Source organism: Myotis davidii, unplaced genomic scaffold, assembly GCF_000327345.1.
Source record: "Myotis davidii unplaced genomic scaffold, ASM32734v1 scaffold32, whole genome shotgun sequence".
NCBI lineage: Eukaryota > Metazoa > Chordata > Mammalia > Chiroptera > Vespertilionidae > Myotis > Myotis davidii.
In genome coordinates this window covers 6190908-6205207 of record NW_006286587.1, presented here as the reverse complement: position 1 = coordinate 6205207, position 14300 = coordinate 6190908, and the positions used below count along the sequence as shown (strand labels likewise).

The following is a 14300-nucleotide window of genomic DNA, read 5'->3' as shown; positions in this document are numbered from 1 at the left end:
GTCCAGCCTGCATGAGGGGATGATGACTGTTTGCAGCTGGTCACACACCCTTCGGTGTGGGGGTCCCCACTGGGGTTCCTGGGCAGTCTGGGTGAGGGGCTGAGGGCTTTTTGCAGGCTGGCCACCCCCCCTTCAGGGTGGGGGTCCCTGCTGGGGTGCCTGACCAGCCTGGGTGAGTGGCTGATGGCTGTTTGTCGGCTGGCCACAGCTCTGGGCAACCCAGGTTCCCAGACCCTCCTTGAGCGGAGGCCACAGCGGCTGGAAGCAGGTATCTGGAATTTATTTATCTTCTATAATTGAAACTTTATAGCCTTGAGTGGAGCCCACAGCTGGCCAGGGCAGGTGGGAAGCTTGGCTTCCTCCATCGCCAGGGGCAACCCAAGCCTCCTGTTCACTCCAGGTCCATGGCCGCTGCCTTCTTGGTTGGGTTTATTTGCATACTCTCTTTTGATTGGCTGGTGGGCATGGCTTGTGGGTGTAGCGGAAGTATGGTAAGTTTGCATGTTTCTCTTTTATTAGATAAGATGCTACCCTTTCACTGACCTTTGAAACATTTTGGTGAATTGATAAATTCCATTTCAAAAACCTTCTTTGAACCTGTTATAGTAATTTATCACTTTGTCTTGCTCTTTTAATCACTGTTGGTCAACTAAACTTCCCCACTTGCTGTCTTTAATTGATTATTGCTACTTACAGTTTCAATGCCCATAGCTCTCATCTGGTCTGCTCTTTTTTCCGTAATTGAAAGAAACTTCTTTGGATCTGATAAAGCATCCACAATATCTGGGGAATGAATAGAACACTGAGCTGTTAATTCTGTTTTACTAAAAAATCCAAGAAAATGCAGCTAATACACTATTCAGAATCCTGGACTCACATTGTGCCCTCTAAGTTCCTTCTCCTAGGACATAAAACAAGTTCATTAAGCAGAGCTATTTGCTGAAATTAAGAAATAAGTAAAGCCAGATGATTTTCAATTTGGTTCTCCCCAAATACAGCAGGCAGTACATTGCCTGAGGTTCCTGACTATTTACTTGTGTGACCTTGAGCAAGTCAATTAATGTCCCCAGATTTAGTTTCTTAATCTGTAAATTAAAACTGATACTACCCACCCTGCAGGATATGGTGAGAATTCAGTGAGATGATGAATATCAAAAGTACTTGAAGCATAGTAGATGCCACTGGCACGAAGCTGATTTTTAGATAGAGAACACTAATGCATATTTAAAGCCAATTTTGTCCCATGGTAGATAAAATGAAGTATTTCACCAGTGTTGTTTCAACAATACAGTAAAATTCCATCTTTTATATAACATCATTTGAAGAGTTCCAAGTACTTTCAAATAGAATTTCATATAATTTTGCATAATTTACTAATACCATAGAAGGAATGATTATTCTTGTTACCTTAAAACAGTACATAATTTACAAATTTTAAAAATTACGTTTATCAATTTCCCCCTAGCAGAATCACTTTCCTAATTACATTCATAAGATAAATTTTCTCAGTTAAAATTTTTCTTTTCCCTTTTATAACAGAAAATGTTATTTTAATAATATAATAAAATAATATATTTTAACTATTCAAATATATAATATGAATAGTAAAAATCTCCTCTCCTGCCAATTCTATACTCAGTGGGTAACTACCATTACCCATTTCTTGTATTCTTATTTTTTTCAGAACTCCATATGGATTTATAGTTTTCTCCACCTATTTTTTTTTTATTTTTAAACTTCACATATCTTAGAAACACTTCCATATCAGCAATACATAAATGCAACATTGTTGCTATTTTTTAAAATATGCTTTTATTGATTTTTTAATAAGTCAATAAAAGAGAGGGGGAGAGAGAGAGAGAGAGAGAGAGAGAGAGAGAGAGAGAGAGAGATATTAATCAGTTGCCTCTTGCATGCATCTGACCAGGGGTCTAACCCACAATCTGGGCATGTGCCCGGACCAGGAATTGAACCAGCGACCTTTCAGTGCATGGGTGATGCTCACACTGGGCAAGATAAACTACATTATTTTTTAAGGGCTGCTTACATAGTCCATTTTCTGAGTAGCTATAATACCTTTCTAATCCACTTACCTGGCCCACAGCACCCTCTCTCAGCTTCTTTTATGTCTCTCACATCTTCTACTATATGCTGTCGCTTCTAATAGGCTTCTTTTAATTTTTTTTTTTAAATAAAACACAGGAGAAGGAGGAAGGAAGAAGGCTTTACTCTGGATTTGGGGACTGAAAAAACCTCATGGCTTTTTGAACCAGCAATCAGGTTTTAAAAGTTGAGGACAACTTGCAGAAAATCTTTCCCTCAGAGCAGCATGCATTACTACAATCAAACAACAAAATAACCCCCAATTCCCCAAGTCAAACTCTGATGTGTTCCAATATAGAAATCACAGCTGTACTTAGAGCCACACGTACAAGCATGCACACATTTTTGAGCCTGGCTCTGGCAATAGCAAAATGATGGGCATCCTGCAAGAATGCTATGAGGCAGGTAGTATTAGTATGTTTGCTTTAGAGGCGGGGAAATGAGAGGTTTGAGAGGTTCTGTCACTATCCCAAAGTCACCTGGCCAGTAGTGGAGTCAGCGTTTGAACTGTGGGTTAATTTGATGTGTTTGCTCTGCTGTACTGTGTCCATTTTGCTGAACAGACTCTGAGAATACTGAAAATCTTTGTTTTCGCTTAATGTTCTTGGCTTAGTTGGAGTTTATAAAATGTTAATATATTTATGTTTAAACAAAATCCTGTAACTTGGTCCAGCTTTAGATTCCTTCCATTGGTCACCTCAGGAAAACCAAAGGTGGTCTGCTGTGGAATGAGGACTAAGATCTCTTTTTGGGAAATTGAACTCTCCTGTGGATTTGGAAGAAATTCCAGGCATGTTGAGAGTTGAGTTCAATTTAAATCTTTTAGTGATACCAGTCGATATCAATGTTTCAATATTATGTTTCCCTCCCCTTTGAATGATGGTGTAAAATATATCCTTCACAAACATATTTGACAAACTGATAACATAAAATTATGTTTAAAAATAAGAAAGAACCTTAAAAAGAATCTAATCTTGCCCTTTCACTTTTAGTATGAACCCTGAGGCTACCAGGGTTGGCAGCACTGGAGGAACAGGTTTTCTTAAGCCAGTGGTAAAATATTTTATAATCTTGTAATTTGGGGCCACATATATATGTATACTAAAGACCTGATGCATGAAATTCGTGCAAGAGTAGGCCTTCCTTCCCCCGGCTGCCGGCACTGGCTTCCCTCCGGCATCTGGGACCCCGGCTTCCTCCAGTCTAATTAGAATATTACACTTTTATTATTGTAGATATAGATGTAGATATATACATATATGGATAAAATATATAGATATAGAAATATAGATATCATATTCTGAACCCAAATGTTTAATTTACCTCCAAATCCATCAGGCACATATGTTTTAAGCACAATATTGCAGAAAATTGTTGGCAGTGATAATGGTTTATTTCCCTCATTTCGAAGGGATATGTGTCGATAGCCAGCTTGGAGGCCATCCAGTGGGAGAATCCTCTGGCCGATGAGCCTGTTGTTGTCATCGTACACTGCTATCCTCAAGACTGCCAGGTCAGGGAGGATTACCTGCAAATGAAGAATGGTACTTTTCACTGAGTTTAGGAAAGCAGCTCCCAAGAACCACGATTCTAGGAATGAGGATCACATCCACACTGCTCTTCAAGGCCCCTTTATGGTTGAAAATGGACCCATGATCAATCTACATTCCTAGAGTAAGCTGTATAAGCCACAGCGCCCAATCCATTGAGAAAGGCAATGGGGCAGGTTGCCTGGAAATCACCTCAATGAAAATTTTAGATGGGATGGATGTGAAAGATCACTAGCCCAATCCCTGTTATCTTTCCCAATCCCCATCCATTGAAATGGATGAGCAAAAGGAGGCCCTGATAAATAAGTGACTTTCCTTCATCTCAGAGGTAGTCAGCGATAATTGGGCCTGGCAATCGGGACTCTTGACATCTAATCTGGTGGTCTGTCTGCTACCTGGGCTGCTTCTGGCATCTAATTCTGCCTGTTCTTAAGAATGTGGGGGGAGGGGGGGGGGTGGAAAAAAAAAAGAATGTAGAAAGTGTCTCTGAAGAAAAGCTTTATGTATAAAATATAATTTATATATAAATTTGAAGTCTCCCCTTTTTCTTGTATTCCTCAATTTTTAACACATTTTGGGATATTAAGTAGTGTAAGATGGGACAGCTAGAAACATTAACATAGAACCAAGACATCTACTCTTGCCATTCCCAAACTGAATAAATGGACATAAAACCTGAGCTCAGAGAACAGAAACCCTATTCAGATACAAAATAGCAACATTACAAAAGAAAACCCAATGCTTTTTAAAATATATATATTTTTATTGATTTCAGAGAGGAAGGAAGAGGGAGAATGAGATGGAATCATTAATGATCAGCAGCTTCTTGCATGCTCCCTGCTGGGGATCAAGCCTGCAACCTGGGCATTGAATTGTGACCTCCTGGTTCATAGGCTGATGCCCAACCACTGAGCCACAACTGTCAGGCTGTTTTTTATCAGGAGTGCCTTTTAATTACTAGTAGCTAAGAACAATCCAGGATATCTGGACTGATTTGAGTACAATGTCTAAAGTTAGATGATATATTGGTTGCCTATTTCTGCCTAGGGGTGATCATTTTATTCCAACTTTAATAAGATGAAAAGGCAAAAAGCTAAAATTCAGCCAACTTCAGTCACTCTATTGTTCCTCATGTGATGAATGGAGGTTTATTACTTGTGAGATTACTGCAAAGAATAAAAACAATAACACAGAAAAGGAAACAAAGTGTTTAATATCAATAATAGATAATTTAACTTCAGTATCCAGAATTGGCATTTGCTTCTGGGGCCAATAATCTATGCATGTAAAAGCCTAAGTGACTGGCCAACAGGCTGGTAGCTATGGCATGCACTGACCACCAGGGGGCAGATGCTCAGTGCAGGAGCAGAAGCCACAGGCATGGAAACATGGAATAGAGTAATGACTCTCAGAGGGAAGGGGCGGAAGGTGAGAAGAGATCAACCAAAGATCTTGTATGCATACTAGAGGCCTGGTGCACGGATTCGTGCACGGTGGGGTCCCTCGGCCTGGTCGGTGCCCTCTTGCAATTCAGGACCCCTCGGGGGATGTCGGAGAGCTGGTTTTGGCCCGATCCCCACAGGCCAGGCCAAGGGACCCCACTGGTACACAAATCCATGCACCAGGCCTCTAGTATCACATATAAAAATCAAGTTTGGTATCTCCTTACTCATGAAAACAAAAAGCCTCTGCAGTGAAAGTTCTGAATTTTCAGAACTATGTATCAGGATTACTCATTATGACAAAGAACACTGGCCCAAAGGACAACAGACCCGGCTATAACAAATTGAAAAAAAACAGAGAAGAAAGATCACAGGTGTGTATTCAATTTATCCCTCATTCACAGCAGTAGAGCAAGTGATAGTGTGGGGTTTGCATGATAATGGTATTCACATCACAGGGAGAACCTAAATCCCCAAATAACCTGTTTCATTGTCCCTACATCAATCTCCCCTAAACAGCTTTCTGTAAATGAGATGGTCCATTCTGAGGTGAATAATCCCTATGCATTAAGACAAGAAACCAATTATCTGTGCTGCATGACACACAAATGGAGCAGAAACACCTGGAAAACCTGTGCCTAGAAAAGAAGCAAGAAACCATTTTGGTCAGGGTAACAGAAAAAGTGAGAGAAACAGACATTCTTAAACGACACAGCTAATAAATGAATTTTTCAATATGTTTTCATTTGACAAAAGAAAAACAAAGTGAAAAACAATTACAAGGTTAAAAACTTAATCATAAGAGAATAGCTACGGTTGTTCTTAGGATCAAATTATAGTATTAAAAAAAACACCCAAAATATACAAAGTAGCACATGAAGCACAGACCTGCAGGTAGCAACAGGTATCACACTCTCTGGAGACACAGGACAATACCAACTGCCTCATGTGAAGACATTTATTGGCCTTAATTATAGTGAAACACTACTTGCCCTCCTGGCTAAAGGAACAGTGCAAGTTACCAGCTGCTGCTAGGGCAGGGAAGAACTCTCCCATGTACAATGGTGTCCACAAGCAAGGATGCATTCTCAGCAGATTGCACCCCTGGGGCCCAGGCATTGCCACATAGGAGATGGGTTCCTCCAGAAAGCAGAGAAGAGCCAAAAGAAGGATGGGGACAAACAGAAACAATAATCATGACAGCTACAGCACTAACCCATGAGGAGAAGGAAAAAAAAAAGACATTTTGGGTTGAATAATTGTTCTTCTATCATGCAGTGTCTACGCATGAAAACATGGCTCCTAAGGGAGCATAGTGATTCTGGCACATTGAAAACGTCCTACCTTCCGAAATACGAATGATTCTTCATTGTAAACTGGATTGAGTCCGTTGTTCATCACCATGCGAGTTCGGAATTCCTTACGTATAGTGTCAGTGGGCAACCCATACATATCCACTTCTACATATGTGCCAATTTTCTTATCTGATAAGAACTGACCTGATATGACCTGTAGCAATAGGACAAGAGAGAGGAGTAAAGTCTGTGTAATCATCAGAAGCAAAGAATAATCAAGAAGTAATAATCTCTGTTCAACTTTAGAAATTTCAATTATTTATGGAAAGAAGGGCTTCACTTCTTATTAAACGAAAACATTATTAAGCAACTACTCTATGCAAAAAACTATTCTAGGCAGAGGTACTATCCTGGAGAACTGCCTAGAAAAAGAACAAGGGAAATATATATACAAATCACATAATAAAAAGAAATAGTGTCCAAGTATCTTCATCTGATCTAAGTGCCCACACCTATGAAAGGAAGTGATGGGTTTAAATGCCCTAAGATCCCTTCATAGCTCCAAAATGCTGCCTTACCATACTTTTACTGAATTCTCTGAAAAGTCTTGAAAAGACACACACAGGAAGAAAAGGAATGCCTGTATTCTTTATTGATATTGACACCAGTCAGCTACGTGTTATATATTTGTAAAGACCAGCATTAAATTCTGTTTATTATTGTAAAGCTATGGAAAGATGATTTTCCATTTACTTTCTAAATGACTATAGCCATTTATCAGTTTTTTTCATATTATCCATCATGTAATAATTTGGAAACCGGTTTTTGAGGTATAACTGGCATACAATCAACTACATCTTTAAAGTGCACCATGATATGTTTTGACATATGAGCACACCTGGGAAACTATTACCACAATTAAGACAACAAACATTTCCATCACCCCCCAAGGTTCCTTTGTGCCCCTTAGCAATCCCTCCCTCCAGCTCTGTCCCCTGGAAACTACTGATTTACTATTTGGTCATTATACCTTAGTTTGTATTTTCTAGAAATTTGTAGAAATGGAATAATAGAGTGGGTATTTCCACTAACAAACTTTATTTTTTAGAGCAATTTTATGTTCAATTTAGCAAAAAGTAAAGAGAGTTTACTTTCTGAGCAGAAAGTAAAGAGAGTTTGCATATATCTCCCATCCTGACACATGCAACCTTCTGCGTTATGGATATTTCTCATCAGAGTGGTACATTTGTTGCATCAATAAACACTGACACACCATTATCACCTAAAGTTCATAGTTTACATTACATTTTCACTCTTGATGTTGTATATTCTATGGATTTGATCAAATGTAACATGATGTGTTCCACTATTGCAGTACCATATAGAACAGTTTCACTGCCCTAAAATCCTCTGTGCTCTGCCTATTCCTCTCCCCACCCTCTCCCACTCCTCAACACATGGCAACCACTGTTGGGTTTTTTTTTAGGACATCATATAGTTGAAATCATACAGTATGCAGCTTTTTCAGATTGGCTTCTTCCTTTAGTAATGTTCATTTGTTTCCTTCATGTGTTTTCATGACTCAATAGCTCATTTCCTTTTAGCACTGACTAATATTTCATTGTCTGGACTACAGGTTTGTTTTGTGTGTGTGTGTGTTTTTTTTTCTCATTCACGTACTGAAGGATATCTTGTTGCTTCCAAATTTTGGCAATTATGAATAAAACTGCTACAAACATCCCTGTGTAGGTTTTTGTATAGACATATTTTTCAATTCATTGAGTAACTACCAAGGAGCATGATTGCTGGATCACATGATAAAAGCATGTTTAGTTGTGTAAGCAATCACCAAACTGCCTTCCAAAGTTGTAGATTCCATTTTGCATTCCCACCAACAATGAATTCGAGTTTCTGTTGCTCCATATCCTTTATTAGGTACTTTATTTATCTCTTGAATTTCACTAAACCTAGCTAATACTTTTACTAGCAGAAAAAAAAATATGTATCTCTTAAGAAAAAAAGGGGGAATTTCAAGTCAAATTTGAGAACTACACATGGATCTTAACCCTTGACATTAAACATTTCAAATGTGACTTCTTGAGACTTTTCCAGGGCCACCTACCTACACATTTATACTGTGCTGTCAAGAGCAAGGACCTTACCTGCACTGAGCAAGTGGCTGCTATCACCCCGTCAACAGGAGTTTCGGAGAAAGGATCAAATGTTCGATCGGGCCGTCTCATGAAATCTGGTTTGAGAAGGTACCTGATGGGAGAAGAGCACAGAAGGAATGTATTTTATCAGTTGCATTTACAAACTCTAAAACACTAATTCCTCAGCACACTCAATCCTTCTTTTCCCCATCTCTAGCTTGGGAGCTATGCCTTTAGGCAGATCTAGAGAACATTCCTAAGGATTGAAAAGAATAACCCTGAATAACCCTAAAGAGGAGCAGAGAAGAAGGAATGTTCTCTAGATTCTAGGACCAGGGACACCTAGGACTTCCTGCCGCTACAATTTTCTCTCGGACTTGTTTATGCCATGGACCCCTCCACATACTTGCCCTTACGTGCACAAAATAAAATGGAATGAAAAGCCAATTAAGTAAGCTAGAATTATCAAAACATAGAAAATACATAATATTCTACTTTGTTATGTTTTAACTATTGTATTAAATTATGAGATGTAATGGAAAGTTTAATAATTACCATAACTCAAGGTACTACTAAGCATAAAAATAATCTGAAGATCTGTGACAACAGTAATGTTAGAAAATAGCTGTAATTTACATTGGTGACAGAGTCACAGGTGCCACTGATATTATTGTGAGTCGCTTCCTGGGTGAATAATCAAAGGAAATCTGAAATTTCAGTTACAGGTGTGTGGAAATAAGGATGTAATTCTTTCTCTATTTCTAGCCAGGGTAACTAGCTGAGAAAATGAAATAAAAGGTATCCAGATTGGAAAGCACTAAAACTACGTGTTTTCACAGATGACAAGATCACGGATATAGAATCTACCAAAGGAATCCACTAAGAACTAGTAAATGAGCTCTTGATAATTTGTGAACAAGGAGCCCTTTGTTTCCATTTTGCATTAGTTCCTGAAAATAAAAAATTAGTTCCATTTTGCATTAGTTCCTGAAAGCTGGTCCTGCCTGATGTTCTCTGACACAGGACATGCATTTGGCACCAGTCTGCATGGTGGACACAGGCACAGGCCTAAGTCCATGGCAAGTGGAGGGTGATTCGGGCAATAGGGCCGTCCGCCCTGTGGAGGTACCCGGGCAGAGAACCACGTGGCAGGAAGAAGAGGTGGCAGTGTGCACGCTGAACCCAACAGCTGCGGAAACTTTCCATCTTGACTGGTTGTTTTTTGTGATGACAAGTAGATATTCAACCAGAGAGGCCAAGAACTTTCTGAGCATCCATTACAGACGGGATGATACTCCATTGGGTTAGTTTAGAGTTCTGTGGGCAGCAGTTTGGGGTTATTTGCCTGTAGTGCTGCTTGGGGAAAGATGCATGGAGAAAAAAATGGCCACACAGTGTTTCTCATCTCTGTAGAATTTTAACTTTACATTTTCATTTAATCTTTCACCATTTTAGTGAAATTAACATTTCCTATTTTATACTTGCTTCATTGATTTTAGAGTGCTATTTATGACATGCAAACAAATGAAGAGAAGATAAAGCTTTTCTCCTATCTGAATTAAATGCAACTCGCCACCGATCATGTCATCATATATTAAATAAAATTTATTCCTTTATTTGTCCCAGGTAAAATATACATCTTTTAAAAAATATATATTTTTATTGATTTCAAAGAGGAAGGGAAAGGGGGGAGAGAAACATCAATGATGAGAGAATCATCGATCATCTGCCGCCTGCATGCCCCCTACTGGGGCTTTAGCCTGCAACCCAGGCATGTGCCCTTGACCAAAATAGAACCTGGGACCATTCAGTCTGCAGGCTGATGCTCTATCCACTGAGCCAAACCGGCTAGGGCTACATACACATCTTTCATGTCCAGTTAATGTCCAAATGAGCAGGAATCACTGTCTGTCCTAATTATATCAATTTCTACTATTGAATTTAAAATGAGAAAGTTAAACTCTAGAGTGTGTATGACAAACTGCCTAACTTGTGGTTAAATTAAAAAACACACACACACCTGTAAAACTGGAGATGAAGAATGTATATTTGCAAATGTAATCTATCCAGGGATTTCATTTGTTTCCCTCCCATCCCTCAAACCCAGCTTAAGTTCAGCAGTCTCTAATTAAAAATGACATGGTTTCATTATGGCTGTGGTATGGAGAGCCAGAACACGGTGACAACAGTTTAAATCACATTACTCACCCGCACGATCCATTATACTCAAATTTTCCCTGATTCAATTGCATCGCTAAATCTGTCAAGAGACAAAAATAATTTAGCATCTCATCTCCCCAGACAAAGCAGACCTTGATGGGGTGATTTTACACAATGGAAACCAGATCCCGATCCTAGGCCGAAAGGTCTTTTTAATATCGCAAGGTCCTGCTGTGTCTGTGTAAACACACAACTCCCACGCCTATGTTGAAATGACCTTGTGTTTAATTTAAATTAAACATATAATGTGTTTTCATAGAGATCATCCTAGCATTGCTTTAACATTTGAATTTAGGTAGAGTTGAGAGTACAGATGTCCAACATGATAGAGTTGAAGAGGATATGCCTTATGACCCCAGAGGAAGGTTTCCCTGGAAATACCCAGTAGGTTGTGAGTAAATATAAAACTCCATTAAAAAATAAACTAGGTAAGTATCATGTAAAAATCAGTGACTTCAGGAGAATTCTTCTAGCGGGGTCTACACAGGCAGGGCATGGCGTATGGTTTTCTCTTGTGAGCAGACACAATCTTCCTTCTTTCTTTTCAACAGCAAAGAAATGGGTCAACTGATGAAAAATTTCCTTCTTCAAAATGTTGTGGTTAAACCTAACATTACAGAATAAAACATAAGCTGACCTACTGAATAAACTGCCTTAGGATCATTTCATCCATACAATGGACCCTTTGATAAGTGAGAATATAACATTGTTTTTAGGATATAAGGTTATTTTGTCTCTGCTAGAAACAGTCTCGGATTGTCCTGGCACCTGGTCATGGTTTAGTGTAGCAAGGACTGGACTGATGGGCATGCTGCATGACTCCAACTTCCGGTCACTGAGGAGATTCTACCAATGGGTGGGAAATAGAGTCAGGTCACATTCATGTCAAATGGACGGAAGTCAAAGGACCGTCAATCAGTCCAGACAATAGAAAACATAGTGAAGAGAGATTCTCAAAGTGTGGCAGGCAGATTAGAGAATGAACATGCCCCAAATTGGGAAACATGGAAGGTACCCTCATATAGCAAAGAACTGAACAAGAAAGCATTGTTGTGCTTTGTTTTACCAATAGTAAGGGCCATGCTGTGGAATTAAGCACAAAAAAGTGAATAGGTTTTGTGACATATTTTTCATCTGTTTTAGGTAAGCATCTAGAGCCCATTACTTTTCTATTTCTAACCTTAAAATTGTGATCCTAGGCTCATCAGCAAACCTCAAAAAACATTAAAATTTGCTTATGCATTTATAGAAGTTCTCTCCTCTCTTTCCAGGAGAGGTGAAATCATATATTTAAAACCTGCCTTTGAGTACACATTAAAGGACTGAGGTATACATTATACCTCTAAGAACATACAGCTATTTACACAGCATGTCAGCAGTCTACCCCATAATATCCTGCACTTTGATGGTGAGGTGCCACGGTGTCATCGATAGCTGCTGAGTGTTAACAGTGGGAAGGTACTTTCCAAAGGAAAAATGAGTCCTAGTAACTGTACAAAGATACTCAAATTCTTCACATTTAATTCTTTTTTCTGGAAATGAAGATAAATTTGATCAAGAGAAAAATTAGAAATATTATGGAATAGGGGAAAATATTTAGCAGAGTAATCATGACATTTACAAAAAGAAATTCCATTTAAATCAAAATATTTTATCTTCTGTCATTGTTTTGTTGCTCTATTTTGAGTTTTTATTTTCTCACCATTACACAAATTCAACACATTGTTTTGCCATATGTCTGCTTCCTTTAAAAAATGCCCACAGCCAAGTGATGGCAACTTGATTGGCAATCCTGTCAGAGGGTTCTCCTGGAATTCGAGGTCACTGGACATCAGCTCCTACCTGGGGTTTGATAGTTCAGTGAAACCATCTGGCAGCCAGCATTCCAGAAAATCTGAGGCATGTAATTACTGGAATCCACTCGGCCTCCCTTGGGGTAAATGCGACTCATTTGCCTTTTGTTATAACTGTGTAACTTATTAAGGAAAACAGAAACAAAGCTTATTCCAGCAGCAATAAATAAACAACAAAGAACTAAAACAACCAAGGTCTAGATCAATAATGACAGAGAGCAAATTTCACATTTGTAAATGATTTTTCAGAGAAAAACCAGCTTGCTTTGTGGATTAAGAAAACAATTCACATTTGGGCACTGTGGTCTTTCACACATAATATTTTATTAGCTCTACAACCACAATTAATGCACCAGCCACTTATCTACTTTAGAGATCCCCGTCAAACCAAAGGTGCACCCACCACTCATTCCATAAGGATACTTCACAAATTCAATCGCATGTGTCTTCAAGTAGCCTAGACCGACTGACTCGTTAAAAGAAGACATGTTATAATGAATGTTGCGTTCTGTAAAGAAAAGCAAAGATGCATTCAGAAACCCCCAAAGAAGGACAGAGAAGCAATAAATATCATTATACCCTGAACCATGAGACTTTGCAGGCAGACATTCCATTATCATATCAGTAACTCTTACTTTCATTAACATCCTATGGATAGACAGCTGACTTAAAAAAGGGGGGGGGGATGAATTAAATGTGGAGTTATTAAGCAGATTATATGTACACAATTGCCACACACAGCCACCCATGAAATATGAATATTGGATGACGATGATAATGATGATGATGATGGCTTCTTTAGCCCAGAAATAATTAGGAAATATTGTAAAATACTTTACACATTTCTGGAGATGATCTTTTGGTGAAAAGAGGTTTTATGAAGTATATTTAATGCAAGAGGATATGCTCTTTGAGTGTTAACAAGTCCAGTCCCTCAGAGCCACCTTGTGGCAGACGTAGGGAATGACAACACAAATGCCACCACATGCCAAGGACATGTGGTCTGTGAAACAAAAATAAGGTGAGGTGGAACAGGCCTCATACCCAGAAAAGGAAATGGCAACAAGTGAGAGCACAGCTCATCCGTGTAACAACAGCAAAGCAGACAAAAAAGGCAGTAGCATTTAACCTTTGGTGTTACCTTCAGCCACATGGAAACCTTGAAACTTTACCGGCTGTGCATAGTTGATCATTGTGGACAAATACGGGTGGATATTAGTGGTAGCACCTACATATTTATAAGATGCCATCCATGCCTGCTCATCTTCTACGGTAACCAGGCCCTATGAGCACAGTGGAGGGAACATACACGTTGGTGACTTCAGGACTCACAGGGATATGCTACAGACTTCCTCACTGACGATAATTTACACACACACACACACACACACACACACTGAAAATAAAGACTCTCTCCTGGCTCAATTACAATAAAGCAAGCATGTCACACTTGTGGCCGGCGGGCCGCATGCCTCATTTAAATAAGGCATGTTAATATACATTGTAGTTCCAAATAACCCAAAAGGATTATCTTACACTTTTAGGACATTTATTAGATTTTCAAAGGGACTTTAAAATGTTCAATAAACTATATTGAGGTTCACAGCAATACTATAAAATATACATAGCAGTATTAATTATTCTTATTTTCATGACTGGAGGCACAAAGTCAAAACAGTGACTC

General features: G+C 39.0%; 1 protein-coding gene across 6 annotated transcripts in view; it reads right to left on the bottom strand.

Annotated features, from left to right (window-relative positions):
* PLCB4 (phospholipase C beta 4) overlaps positions 1-14300 on the bottom strand; it is a 356763-nt gene that overhangs the window by 29184 nt on the left and 313279 nt on the right. For all 6 annotated transcript variants that reach the window (XM_015560271.1, XM_015560270.1, XM_015560269.1 and 3 more), the window contains 8 exons: positions 13758-13899; positions 13040-13124; positions 12606-12730; positions 10752-10803; positions 8553-8655; positions 6440-6604; positions 3427-3631; positions 695-783 (listed from right to left, as the gene is read on the bottom strand). In XM_015560271.1, coding sequence (XP_015415757.1) covers positions 695-783; positions 3427-3631; positions 6440-6604; positions 8553-8655; positions 10752-10803; positions 12606-12730; positions 13040-13124; positions 13758-13899 — 966 coding nt within the window. The remainder of the gene's footprint in view (positions 1-694; positions 784-3426; positions 3632-6439; positions 6605-8552; positions 8656-10751; positions 10804-12605; positions 12731-13039; positions 13125-13757; positions 13900-14300) is intronic.